At 34.5% G+C, this 14492-nt stretch overlaps 1 protein-coding gene, 1 non-coding gene and 1 pseudogene across 9 annotated transcripts in view; 1 reads left to right on the forward strand and 2 right to left on the reverse strand.

The window, feature by feature from the left end:
• MKLN1 (muskelin 1) overlaps positions 1 to 14492 on the forward strand; it is a 392319-nt gene that overhangs the window by 302275 nt on the left and 75552 nt on the right. For all 8 annotated transcript variants that reach the window (XM_005902205.2, XM_070369015.1, XM_070369017.1 and 5 more), the window contains 2 exons: positions 2865 to 2977; positions 13096 to 13308. In XM_005902205.2, coding sequence (XP_005902267.2) covers positions 2865 to 2977; positions 13096 to 13308 — 326 coding nt within the window. The remainder of the gene's footprint in view (positions 1 to 2864; positions 2978 to 13095; positions 13309 to 14492) is intronic.
• TRNAE-UUC (transfer RNA glutamic acid (anticodon UUC)) lies at positions 9730 to 9801 on the reverse strand. Its single transcript has one exon. It is a non-coding gene; the product is annotated as a tRNA-Glu (tRNA).
• LOC102282480 (transcription factor BTF3 pseudogene) lies at positions 10709 to 11916 on the reverse strand (annotated as a pseudogene).

Here is a 14492-nt window from a genome sequence, read left to right on the forward strand (position 1 = left end):
ACAGTCTCTAGATTCATCCACATCACTGCAAATGACCCAGTTTCTTTCCTTTTTATGGCTGAGTAATATTCCATTGTATATATGTACCACAATTTCCTTATCCATTCATCTGTCGATGGACATCTAGGTTGCTTCCATGTCCTGACAGTTGTAAATAGTGCTTCAGAGAACTTTGGGGTACATGTGTCTTTTGAGTTACGGTTTTCTCAGGGTATATATCCAGTAATGGGATTGCTGGATCATAGAGTAGTTTTATTCGTAGTTTCTTAAGAAATGTCCACACTGTTCTCCATAGTAGCTGTATCAATTTATGTTCCCACCATCAGTTCAAAAGGATTCCCTTTTCTCCACATTCTCTCCATCACTTATTGTATGTAGATATTTTTGGTAATGGACATTCTGACTGGTATAAAGTGATACCTCATTGTAGTTTTGATTTGCATTTCTCTAATAATGAGCAATGTTGAGCATCTTTTCATGTGTTTATTGGCCATCTGTATGTCTTCATTTGAGACAAAGGTCTGCTTAGGTCTTCCACCCATTTTTTTAATTGGGTTGTTTGTTTTCCTGATATTGAGCTGCACGTGAATTGTTATGTAACCTATAAACATGAGAGTAGACATCAGTAAACCAAGCTACTGCCATGTTGCAAATAATATTTCCTTTTTTTTGCTTTCTTCTCACTACAGTTCTAGCTGGTTATTTCTATAATCTTTAAAAGTTTTTTTTATTCTTTATGTGTTAAATAATATTTTTGCTGGTGTTCATTTCTAGATATTTTTATCTCCGAGTGATTTAACTTAAATGATTAGATGATTTAATTAAAATTGTGTTATGCATTTCATTCAGGTATGTCAGAAGGTCCTGTTTCTATCTTGATTCATTCAATTTTACTATTAAACTTTTAACTGGGACCACAAAGCATTCACAAACAAGAATGACATCTTGGATTAATTCCCTTGGGATGCTTTGCTCTGTGCCAGATTTTATTTTGCTCAGCTATCAATGAGGCTGTTGTGGAAATGTGGGTTTTCTCTGCTGTGAGAATTTATGCGTACAAAGAAACTTGCTTTTCAGAAAGAACATTGAGAACCCAGAGCCCAAGAGGAAAGGTTATTAAAGTTAATGAACCAGGGTAACCTTATCCAGAGGTTGCCCAGAAACACCATTAAAACAAAAGGTCAATTGCTATTGCTGTTTTAGTTGTATACCCTCTCCTTCTCCAGGCTTTAGAATCTAATGGGGTTTGGCAAATAATTTTTATGTCAGATGAAAATTCTTAAATTTTTTCCTGTAAAATTTTCAGTATCTGGGCATTACTGTGTTTCATTTGGGAAATAGAGTGTTACTTAACTAATGAGAATGGATTGTTTTGTATTTCTGAGAGGTGGCACCATTCCACTGTTTCACATTTGTACAGAACCGAAAGTGTTCTAGGTACTTAAGTTAGACATGGAAACAGATACAATGATACTATTTTTATTGCATTTGTGGTGCTTAGTAACTACAAAGTATTTTGTGTGTGTATGCATGTTTTAAAGGTAGAAATGCTGTTCATGCTTGACAACAGTCTTCAGAATGTTTTCGTGTAACTTATATCTGAAAATCTGTATCACCACACTAAGAGTTCTATAAATGAAAAAACCAAGACCCAGGCAAGTGAAGTGACCTATACATGATTACTAAGTTAGATTAGAACGGTTCCAGTGGTTTGTTCTTATCCAGCAGCTTTGTTTAAGATTTCCTCTAGGTTCTTTCACTTAGAAGATTCACTTAGAGTTTGAAATTACTTGAAAACATGACAAAAATCTCTTATAAGATATCTCTATGAATGGCAGGAATGTTCTTAAGTAGTGTTACAGTATTTCCATATGCACTCTGCATTTTACCCCTTCATGGTAGGATGTAATGTAGATGACAGTCTCCATATATATAGGCTTGGGTCATGTCAGTTAGAGAGTAGATGGCTTTATAGTTTCCTGTAATATAGTATTTAACTTAAAAAAGTGGTAGGTATGTATAACCGGTAGACATAAGATATTTACAAAGGAGATAAATATTTGAAGAAAAGAAAGGTACTATTATTTTATAAAGAAAGTGGATGATTCACAGTGTTGTATATAAAAATTTTCACTAGTCTCTGAGCAAGAAATGTTTTGCACATGATAAAGTCCATAGATATAATAGACATTTCAGAGTTAGAAAAAATCAAATTTTCAGGATACCTGGAATGACTTAAAAGTTGATTTCTGAGGAGTTAAATCTACCACAATATATTGACAGTAATTTCCCCCAGTTTCCATGGGAATATCAAGGCTATGCATCACTTTATTCTTAAGATATCTAACTTCAACTCAGCTAGTTCTAACTATTGTTTTTGATATTGTAGTAGAAAACAGTTTTACTGCGAATTTTTTTTACACACTGTATATTCCTCTGGAATTTTTTTTTTAAAGACTCTGAAGCTGCATTGTTGAGAAGCTGGTAAAATGTAAACTTTTCATGGCCTAACACAGAAGATCCTAAACTGGCTGCTCATCAAGATTCCCCTTGGATACTGTCAAAGTACTGCCTCTTTTTACTCACAAAGGACCTTTGGAATCAGAATCTTAGGGGATGCCTCTTAGTTACCTTCATATTTATAAATCTATCAAAACACTGGTTCTGCAGCAGCCTTTCCATATGCTTATGTTTAGGAAATACTAGTATTTATTTTGGAATGTTACCAGTTAAAAATTTCATTTTTAAGGTTACTTAGAGGAATCTTCTTAAATGATCTTAGAAGCAATGGCTAAAGTGGGTGCCTTTGCTTAAATTCTGTTCTTAAGTTTATTTTTTTAAACATATTTTTCTAATTTTCACAGAGACTGTTTATTTGTTTGGTGGCTGGGATGGAACGCAAGATCTTGCTGACTTCTGGGCGTACAGTGTGAAAGAGAACCAGTGGACTTGTATCTCTAGAGACACTGAGAAAGAGGCAAGTTTTCAGACTTGAGTTCTCACCCATCTTTATTACGATAGGGGTGTGGGCATACACTTCTCTTTCTGAGTGATTTGTGTTCTTTTCTAATGTATGTCAGCAGTGGTAGCAGAAGAATTTGTGGTGACAAGTTTGGCTTACGTATTCTTGCATTCCAGCTTCTATAGCAGGTTCTTGAACTACAGTTACATGAACAAGTCTATATTATAGAGATAAATAGAAATGGGTATCTAATATAACTTAGATTTTAACCATTTTAGTTAAAATGTAACTGTATAAACCATCTTTTTTCTCATGTTTGTGTCACCTCTACTCTTATTTTGTACATTTATTTTTGTTTCCTCTGGAAATACGTGCTTTTGATTCCTCACTATCTTGCTACTTTGGCCCCTCCATATTTGACTATATTATCAGTTTCCACAAATGGTAGATATTTTATTTTTAACTAAAATTGTTTATATGTATTCATGAGTGAGTCTATTGATGCATATACACATAAAACTTCCATAGTGAATAGAATGTCTTGAATTTATGATTTTGAATTAAATAAGTGTATAATTAATTATACACTGCTAGAAGGCACATATTCATGTTTTTTTTTAATATCTTTGTAGAATTTTTTATTGTACTTTTCCATCCAAGCAGTTTTAGATTACAAGGTGAAAAATAAACTAAAAACAATTGTAACAGCAAATGAAAAGAAGAAGAAAAGACTTAATTCAAAGCCACTAGTTTTAATCTAGGAAGGCCATTTTTTTAAAACTCTGGTGCTATGTTTTTCATCTTAGGAAACTGGATTCTTGCTTACTTGGTGTGTTCCTTTGTTAATCATTAGAGTATTTTTTAATCTTTCTAAAGAGGTCTTAAAATTATTATTATCCCTGTAAAAACGGCCTTTGCCTTTTCAGTATTAAGTACCATTTTCTGAAATGATTATTTCTCTCCTCAAAAATACAAAGGCAGATCTTAAAAGAATACCTTTCTTATTGCTCTTAAACTATTTTAAATCTAGGTTGATTGTGTCTGAATTGTTTTTGCAAGAAGTTTACAATTCATCCTGAAATCCTTTCTCTTCACTGAATTGCGTCGAATTAATGCCTAAGTTCCACCAGTTCTAGCACCCAATACTGAGTTTCAGACATTTTTTCCTCTCTATTCCTTTCAGCTTTGTGGTTTCTTTCTTAAACTTTTTTTGCCTCCATTGTTGATTCCAAACCTAGTCTTCATTCATTAACATAGTCTTTAAAAAATTTTTTTCTTTGGGCCACATAGCATCTCTGCTTAAGCCCTATAATTAATCTCAGTCTGTTTCAGTTATCTACTGCATTCTATATATCACAATATATTCCATATATTACAAGTACCCACAAAACTTTAGTGGCATATAATAATAAGTATTTTGTTCACCAGTCTGTAGGTTGACTGGGCTCACTCATGTGTTGAGAGTCAGCTGACTGTCTCTAGTCTAGACTAGCTTCTGGGACTATTTGAGTGTGTTCTGCATAGCCACTCATCTTCTTGTTGGCTAGCATGAGTCTTATTCTCATGTAGGGGCAAGGCTGCAGGGGGGATGATGTAGACGTATGTGCGTCATTAAATTTGTTATTGTCCCATTTTCCCAAAAGAAGTCATGTGATCAAATCCACAGTTATGGCCGATGGGCGGCACTACCCAGGGACATGGATCAGGGAAGTATGAGTAATAACAGCTACAACAATAATAAAGAAGTTTATCTACCTTAGTTCTATTTGCTTAGTGTGAAAACTTCAAATTTCTCATCATGATTTGGTCCCCATCTACTTTTCTAGCCTCATTATTTGACTGTGCTAGCCATACTTGTAGTTGCTAGAATTATTCAACATTCTCACCTGTATTCTTTGGTATGCAATTTGTTCTTTCCCTGTTTGGAATTAACAGAGGCTGCTCCAACCATGTACTCAGCTTTTACCTAGTGTATGCCTGCTGCTGCTGCTAAGTCGCTTCAGTCGTGTCCAACTTTGTGCGACCCCATAGACGGCAGCCCACTAGGCTCCTCTGTTCCTGGGATTCTCCAGGCAAGAACACTGGAGTGGGTTGCCCTTTCCTTCTCCAGTGCATGAAAGTGAAAAGTGAAAGTGAAGTCGCCTAGTTGTGCCTGACTCTTCGCGACCCCATGGACTGCAGCCTGCCAGGCTCCTTCGTCCATGGGATTTTCCAGACAAGAGTAACTGGAGTGGGGTGCCATCGCCTTCTCCGAGTGTGTGCCTACTTACCCTTTAAAACACAGTTCACACTTCAGTTCCTCTGTGAAGCCTTTCTTGACTTCCCCAACCAGAATTGGAAGCTTCGTTTGGTGTGACCACTTAACCCCTTAAATTTCTTGAGTGGGTTACTACAATGATTAGTTTATATTTCTGTTTCCCAGTGAAAACTCTGAATTCCTTACGGCATGGATGGTTACTCTGTAGTGAGTAAATAGTTCAGATAAGTTAGATAAAAAGCTAATGCTGGAGAAAAGCAAAGAAATGATAAATACAAAATTCAGGAGAGTGGCTGCTTTGGCAGGAGAGGGGAATTATAGGGGTCCTCAAAAGTAATATTAATGTAATATTCTAAGAAATATTTAGAATGCAATTAATAGTAGATTATTTTGCTGAGAACACTTTTCTGTTATTTTCAAGTCAGTAGAGGTAAATTGATTATCCAGTATTGGAATTAAGATTTATTATAGTTTATTATTACTTACTTAATTTAAATACCTAAAAACCTTTGTTTCATTAGTGAAGTGAATGAGGATATATGGCTCTAGCAAAATGCTTATTCCTTCCAAAATTGAAGAGGTTCATATATCTAATTTTGTTTTCTACAAAATTAGTACAGTAAGTACAAGTTTTATTATTTAATGATACCTCAGTGCGTATTTTTTAAAAAGTATAATATACAATTAAAAAGCAGAATTACTGTGTGTAAAATAATTAAGCAACAAGGATATATTGTGCAGCATAGGGAAATAGAACTGTTAATTTGTAATAACTTTAAATGGAGTAGAATCTATAAAAATATTGAATCACACACACACACAAAAGTAATTTAATTTATTTAGATTAAGTACCCTATCAATAACACATAGTAGATTGAAAGATAGTAGAATGGCTCAGCTTTTAGAATAATTATTTTAAATGTTCATGTATATATGCATGTAAGTTTTTATTGGTTCAAAACAAATTATGTTTTTAATTTTGCATTTTTATAAATATCTTTAATATCTATCTTAGTGGAAGACAGCTAGATTCTCATATGCTCTTGTGCATGTCATCTTTTATAACAGACTGTTTTACGTAAAATATATGAAGAAAATTGGACCTCACATTTATATATTCTTGGAAAGACTATTAATACTATTATTAGTAGTATTTTAATAGTATTTTAAGTGTAGCCTTTTTATGTAATAGCACATATTCTTTTTTGATCTTATACTCCATATTGACAAATTGTTGTTTGCTGCTTAAAAGTAATTGCACTATAGACTCTGAGACCTCATCAGCTAATGGTTTGTATTCTGTTACAGTAAAATCCACTGATCTGTGTTGCTCTTTGAATATATCTTTTTTCCTGTGCTTGTTTTTTTACTTGTGTGATGGTCACTTGAAAAATATTGGTTCTGTGAGTTAGTCAGGTCTTCAGATGTTGACATATTTTATTATACCAAACCAAATTTGTTAATATCACTTCAGTCACATTAGCAAAGTCTTTATGTGTTGAGAAGGTGTCACAATCACAGTGGCAGGTAGAAGTTTTCTAAAATTCTAAATTTGCTTTAAAATGTACATTTTATTACTGGCAACAGATTTTATCAGTTGTTTTCCTTTAAAGTAAAATACTTCATTTACTTTTCAGAAAATCTCTGAATACCTGTACCTGGATTGTTAGTTTTCTTTTGAGTAAATACCATGTTTTGTGGAAAAAGCAGCTAGATCAGCATGCAACTAAAACAACTGCATAGATGCTTTTCCTTAAGACAGCCATCATATGTCAAGTAGCACTGTCTTATAGTTTTCTAAGTCTCTTTAATTGTGACTGAATAGAAGGCAGGTAGATTTATATCTGCTGCTATATCACAAGTCATGTAGCTTCTGGAAGATATCACATACACTTATAAGTGAGTAAGAGTGAAAATAGTATTGTTATGAACAGTGACAGATTTTATTTTACTGGGGTCCAAAATCACTGTGGACGGTGACTACAGCCACGAAATTTAAAGACACTTGCTTGCCCCTAGAAGAAAAGCTATGACAGACTTAGCGTATTAAAAAGCAAAGACATCACTTTGCCAATAAACGTCTGTATAGTCAAAGCTATGATTTTTCCAGTAGTCACATATGGATGTGAGAGTTGAACCATAAAGAAGACGGAGCGCCAAAGAATTGATGCTTTCAAATTGTGGTGCTGGAGAAGACTCTTGAGAGTCCCTTGGACTGCGAGGAGATCAAACCAGTCAGTCATTCCTAAAGGAAGTCAACCCTGAATATTCATTGGAAGGTACTGATGCTGAAGCTGAAGCTCCAATGTTTTGGCCACCTGATATGAAGAGCTGACTCACTGGAAAAGACCCTGATGCTGGGAAAAATTGAGGGCAAGAGGAGAAGAGGGCAACAGAGGATGAGATGGTTAGATAGCATCACTGACTCAATGGACATGAGCTTGAGCAAACTCCAGGAGATAGTAAAGGACAGGGAAGCCTGGCATGCTGCAGTTTGTGGGGTCACAAATAGTCAGACATGACTTTAGTGACTGAACAATAACAACAATTGTTATAAAAATGACTTTGATTTTATAGAGTCCCTGAAGACCCCTGAAGTGCTGTTTTAACCCCCATTCCCTTTTCACATAGGAAGCTATCCCAATAGTGCCTTAGTTAATGTCCTTTATGGGCTTCTCTGATAGCTCAGTTGGTAAAGAATCTGCCTGCAATGCAGGGGACCCTGATTTGATTCCTGGGATGGGACAATCCGCTGGAGAAGGGATAGGCTACCCACTCCTGTATTCTTAGGCTTCCCTTGTGGCTCAGCTGGTAAAAAATCCACCTGCAATGCAAGAAACCTGGGTTCAGTCCTTGGGTTGGGAAGATCCCCTGGAGAAGGGAAAGGCTACCCACTCAGTTACTTAATGTTCTTTGTAGGTGTCTTACTCTTACCCCAACTCTGTCCTGTCCCTGACCCCGGACTCAGTTCATGATAATGCAGTGCGTTTCAGTGCCATGTTTCTTTAGTATCCTTTAGTTCCTTGACTTGTCTGTCTTTCTTGACCATGGCCTTTTTGAAGAATATTTGGCAGTTTTGTAGACTATCCTTCTGTTGGGTCTGTTTAATGTTTCCCTAGGATTGGATATAGGTGAAGCATTTCTAGCTGCGATGCCACGTGTGAACATCAGGTCCTCCTAAATATGTCCTGTCAGGAGACAGGCACGGTACATCAGTTTGTCCGATGTGCTCACCAGATTTCCTGCTCCATGATTAAGTAATTTGAGGGGAGACATTTTGAGACTATGAAAATATTATGTTACTCATCAAACTTTCCAGAGAAGGAAATGGCATCCCACTCCAATATTCTTGCCTAGAGAATCCCGTGGCCAGCGGAGCCTGGTGGGCTGCCGTCTATGGGATCGCACAGAGTTGGACATGAGTGAAGCGACTCAGCAGCAGCAGCATCAAACTTTTGCCCTTTTAGCATCCATTGACGGAACTGTTAAAACTTTCTCCAAAGTGGTTGTACTGTTTTACATTCCTTCCAGAAATGTATGCGAGTTCTGGTCGCTTCCTATCTTCTTTCCCTATTTGGCACCTTTTTCAAGAATCAATGGAGTATATAAGTATATTTGTCTTTTAGGATATTCGAATATGCCCCATTATCTTTTAATCTATTTATATTCCAGTGTGACTTTAGATCAAGTAATGTAAGACCTTTTTGTTCTTCTTTTTAAAAATTATTTTGACTCTTCTAAGTCCTTTACATTTTCACATAAATTTTAGAATCATTGTCAGTTTCTAACACTGTTGAAATTATGATTGGATGTGTGTTCAGTCTATAAATCAACCTGAAGGTAATTGATGTCTTAATGATACTGAGCCTTCTAATCCGTGAACAGGGCTAAATTTCCATTTATTTGAGTCTCATTATCCCTCAGCACTTGGAGTTTGAAGATTAGAGGTCTTTTTTATTAAATGGACCCCAGTGTATTTTGCTTTTCCTTGCTGTTATAAATGAAACTTAAACATTTTTAATTTTCAACTTGTTTCCTGATAATATACTGAAGTAAATTGATGTTTTAGTATTTTTTGTATCATCACTTTCGTGAATCCACTTAATTATTTCTAATAATTTGTCTTTTGTTCTATGTTGATTTCTTAGGATGTTTTAAACACTCCTGTCATCTTTGAGTAGAGATGATTTAACTTCTTTGTTTCCACTCTTTAAAAAAATTTTTTTAATGTCTTACTGCACTGGCTGGACATCCTTATTTCAGATCTTAGCAGGAAAGCATTCTGTATTTCACCATTAAGTGGAAAATTAGAGTTAGGATGGTCATACCTTGTTTATCAGATATAGGAAGTTCATTTCTTTTCCTAGTTTGCTGTGAGTTCTTCCTCATGAGTATGTGTTAAATTTATCAGGTGCTTGGTTCTATAATATTTATTGCTAAGATTGTATATTTTCTCTCTTTATTCTTTCACTTTTCTTTTTTTTGACCTTGCTAGCTAGTGGGATCTTAGTTCCCTGGCCAGGAATTAAACCTGGGCCCCAGCAGTGAAAGCACCAAGTCCTAACCACTGGACCACCAGGGAAATCACCTTTATTCTTGGCAAAGTACCTTGATTGATTTTCAGATGTAAAATTGACTTTGCATCTTTGAGATAAACCCCCTTTAGTTATGAAATATTCTTTTTATATATTGCTGTATTCTATTTAATATTTTGTTAAAGATGTTTTGTGTTTGTAGTCATGAGGTATACTAGCTATCTGTATATTACTTCTCCTCTTCCTCCTTTGTAGTATAGCTTCAGTGTTGTGTCGTCCTCATAAAATATGTGTTAGGAGTGAATAGAATACAGATTTTAAAAATGGAGGTCTTTTTCTTCCTCTGTTTTCTGAAAAATTTTTTGTAAAATTGATACTAGTTTTTCCTTAAGTATTTGATAAAATTTACCAGTATAGATAGCTGTGGCTGTATTCTCTTTGTAGAAAGATTTAAAATTATGAATCCAAATTTTCAAGAGATATAATGACTTCAAGAGATATAATGACTAACCCTAACCCTAACCCTAGGGTGTCAATTTTAATGTTATTTTTTCAAGGAATATGTCCGTTTTATCTTCTTAGTCAAATTTTACTGTATTTTTCATGATAGTTCTTTGTTTTTTAGTGAGCCTATATTGGTGGTACTGCTTTCATTTCTGATACTGGCAATTTGTATTTTCTCTCTCTTTAAAAAAAATTAGCCTTACTACTGGTATAATTCTGTTAATCATTGTTATTTTTTGAAAGGAAAAAAATAACTTTATTAGTTTTCTCTATTTTTTCTTCTGTTCCCCAGTTTCTTGGTTTCTATTCTTTATTCCCTTTTTTCTTCTTAGTTAGGAAGTAATTTGCTCATCATTTTAATAGCACTTTTGCTAATTAAACTGAAGCAAGAAGTTCTATTATTCTCCTATTAAAACTTCAGATTTCACACTGTAGGGAATATGGCATAGATTCATTATATGTTGCCTCATATTTGTTTTTGAAATTGTTTAATTACAGAGGAAATTGTTTTTGTTTTTTTTTTTAACCAGGTAAAGAACTTTATTAACTTGCGTTTCAGACTTTCCTCCCAGGCTTCTTCAGCTTAATTAGCTGCAAAGAATGAATTGTATACAAGCAAAAAATGCGAAGAGCTGCATTGTCTTGGGGCTTGGGATTAAAAATACTAGATCTAGATTTTATTAGATCCATAAAATTTTAAAGAGCAGTCATAATATAAGATAGCAACTCCCAATAACTTTTTCAAGATTTATCTTCATCAGAAGTTGACTCGGCTTACTTTGCTTCATTCTTGGAAGCTTCACCAAAATTGTCCACAACATCTAGAACTTCATCATCATCATCCTCTCCCATGGCAAGTGGTGCTTTTCCATCCACAGATTGTTCAGGCAGAGCCTCAGCCTGTCTTCTTAAACTGGTCGGACTCTGTGCCAAGCAGGTTTAAGATGCTGGGTAGCATTTCTGTCAGCTGCTTTGTCTCAGCATGGCCTGTAACAGTGAAAGTCTTTGCTACCAGAGAGGCCTAACCTCTAGGGTTGTTCAAGTGAATCACTATTCCTTGATTTGTGAACATCTTCACCTCTTCAATACCAGAGATACTGTTTACCTCTGACTTCTTTAAAGAGAACTGAAATTTCTTTATTGTCTGCTGTAACTGTTCTAAGAACCACTTTCTTCTTTCTGCTAGCAGTTTTTTTCCCACTAATGTGCGCTTGTGCCTGCCATTTGGCGAGTTTATTCTGGTTCGCGATAGTTTCTTTCATCTTGCTGGAGCAGAAGTAGGCTCCCCTGGTGGATTAGGTTTGGTGCTTAGGGGGTCTCCTGCAGACCAGCTGAAATTAGGTGCACACATGTGGGGACACAACATGGCAGCCAGAGCGGAAATTCTTTCTTAAATAAAATTTCTGCCTTTCTGCTGCAGATTTTCCTTGACAAAAATATTTAACAATAATCTTAAAATAGTAATTAGTGTGAATACTCACACAAATGTCAAGCTGTTTTTCCTGTCTGATATTTTTATTCCTTCATCTAATCTAAATAATACTGGATTACTCATCCTGTAATACTGCTTTTTTATGTTGTATCCTTCTCTAGAAATCTATAATAGCTCTTTAATGCTTGCAAGATTATATTCAGTTCTCTGTCAGTCATTCACAGGCTTTTTGTATTTCTACCTTATACTCAACTCTGCTGTTTCTGTGGCAGGAATTCTTCATCTCAGTCATAACTGCACATACTGTAGTGTAATTTTGCTTTTTTTTCTCTTCTGGAGAAAACAGTATGGAAGAGTAGAAAGAACAGTTTTTGGCTTGGTTACACTGGGTCTTAGATTCTATATCTTAGACTGTAGACAGACTATTTAGACTGTGAAATGGTGATATTATTTCCTTATGGAGTTGTTACAAGGATAAATAAAATATATATATGCATACATAGTAATTATATAGGTAGAATTTAGGAGATATTTAACAAATACAAGTTATTTTTCCTTTTCCCTCTTTCAACTAATCCACTTCTATCCAGTTGAAGTTCCATTTTTTTTTCCCATGAATTCTTGTTTTTTTTTAGGTTTATACTACAATGTTTTTTTAACCTTTTCTGTCCTGTGATACAAGTGATCTCAACTAATTAATTTCTGTTGATAATGTACTGTTCTTCATTTTGTTCCCTAATTGTTTAATGTAGCTGAATTATTTATCTTGTCAGGAGAGTCAATTTTATATAATATAAAGTGTGGAAGAAGTAGAGAAAGACTTGGATTCTCATTCTGCTTCTTTCACTAGCTTACTACTTTCAGAAGGATATCTTTCTTCTTTGAGCTTCTGCATCTTTATTTTTTAAAGGAGAACATCAAACTATAAGTTTTATTAAGGTTCCTACCAATTATGAAATTCTAAATATTCTTGGAGTATCTGTTTTATGCTAGATTCTGATGAAGTGTACAAAAATATTTTGAAAAACCAAAAGTGTCTTTGAGTAGATTGACATGTACAAAAGAATTAAGCTCTGTACCCAAATGACAAAATGTAATGGAGTATACATTAGAAGGCATATAAGTGTTATAAACAGAGTGCCATAAAATAGAAAATAGTTGTTCTCGTCTTTCCTGGTATAGTTTAAGCATTTCTAAGCTAAGATTTGTGTCTCCTATTGCTTCTTTTATTTTTCTATAGAGACTTAAGTCTAATATTGGACATATATTAGTTGGACTTGATCAAATTTCTGAGCAAACCTGTTCGTGAAAGTCAGCAAAAAGAGGCATTTAATTTTGTTTTCTGTTATTTATTCTTTGAATTTTCTTTCTTTCTTTCTTTTTTTTTTTTGTTTGCTCTCCACAGAATGGTCCTAGTGCTAGATCATGTCATAAAATGTGCATTGACATTCAACGAAGGCAAATCTACACTTTGGGGCGTTATTTGGATTCCTCTGTGAGGAACAGCAAATCTCTGAAAAGTGATTTCTATCGTTACGACATTGACACAAACACATGGATGTTACTCAGTGAGGATACTGCTGCTGATGGAGGACCGAAACTAGTGTTTGATCATCAGGTTTGGTGCATAGATAACTATATGGTGGAATTAATTAGTGCTTAGTCACTCTAGCTGTTCGAATTTCAGATGTTATGCTGAGTTTTCTGTTAGTGATTTCTACCACAAATACCCATGACAAATAATAAAAGAAACTATTGTTTCAGTAGTTTAAAGTTATTCTTTAATTTTTTTTTCTCTTATTTGGTATAAAATAAAGTGATATGATCTCAGAACACAGTTGTTAATTTATGAAAACTTTATGGAGAGTAGATGGAAAGGCACATTTAGTTCTATGGTATTCATAAATCATAACATTAAATTTTAAATTGTTTATTCTACATTCCTGAAAATTTTTTAATTACTTTATAATGAGTTCAAGGATTTGAAATGTAGAGTGTTTCTTCCAATGTGAGTACAGTATATTCACTTTTGTATATTTGGCATGTGCTAGATGAAGTTTAAATTCAGGACCAGTAGAAGTCATATAATGATGTTGTAAACAAGACTACATATAGTAGTCTCATAAACCATTTAAATATCAGTATGTGTATAGCTCTCATCATCCCAGTTATTGTTATCTGTCTTTGAATTTTTTTTTTATTTTTAAATTCTTATTTTGTATCCTTTCAGTTTAGGTCAGTACTACTTCAAACTAAATAGTAACCACTTTGAATTCAGTAGGCAGTTTTGCTTGGCTCAGCCCATGTCCAAAGTTTTTGGAGTATGGGGAAGAAAAAGATTTTTTTTTAAATCTATAGTACTATTAATGAACAAAACATTATATCAGTACTTGAGAAATTGGGGGGTGGTGCTAGAATTTATGACATAATCTATGCCTAATATCTAGGCATTAAAACTAAAGTCTTTATTTACTGCTTCTTTACCAGTTTTTGTTAATTCTGTAAAACTTTCCTCCTGCCATGTTTATATTAACAAGAAGATTTTATAGGAGAATGGTGAGGGGAGTGGCTTATATGCCTACCGAGTATGTGGTGGGTGGAAAATAAAAAACATTAGTATAGAGTGTGCTCCCCAGATTGAATTTGTAACTTGTGCTGGCTGTACATAACCCAGCTCTGTAAGGCTTTGCACTTTCCTGCTGACATACTCAGTGTTGTTCATGTAGAAAATAAGAACTCCAAAAAAGTTAGACTTGCTCTGATCTTTTAAAAATAGAACATCAACAGATAATGTTATTAGGG

The sequence above is a fragment of the Bos mutus genome, chromosome 4 (assembly GCF_027580195.1).
Source record: "Bos mutus isolate GX-2022 chromosome 4, NWIPB_WYAK_1.1, whole genome shotgun sequence".
Lineage (NCBI taxonomy): Eukaryota > Metazoa > Chordata > Mammalia > Artiodactyla > Bovidae > Bos > Bos mutus.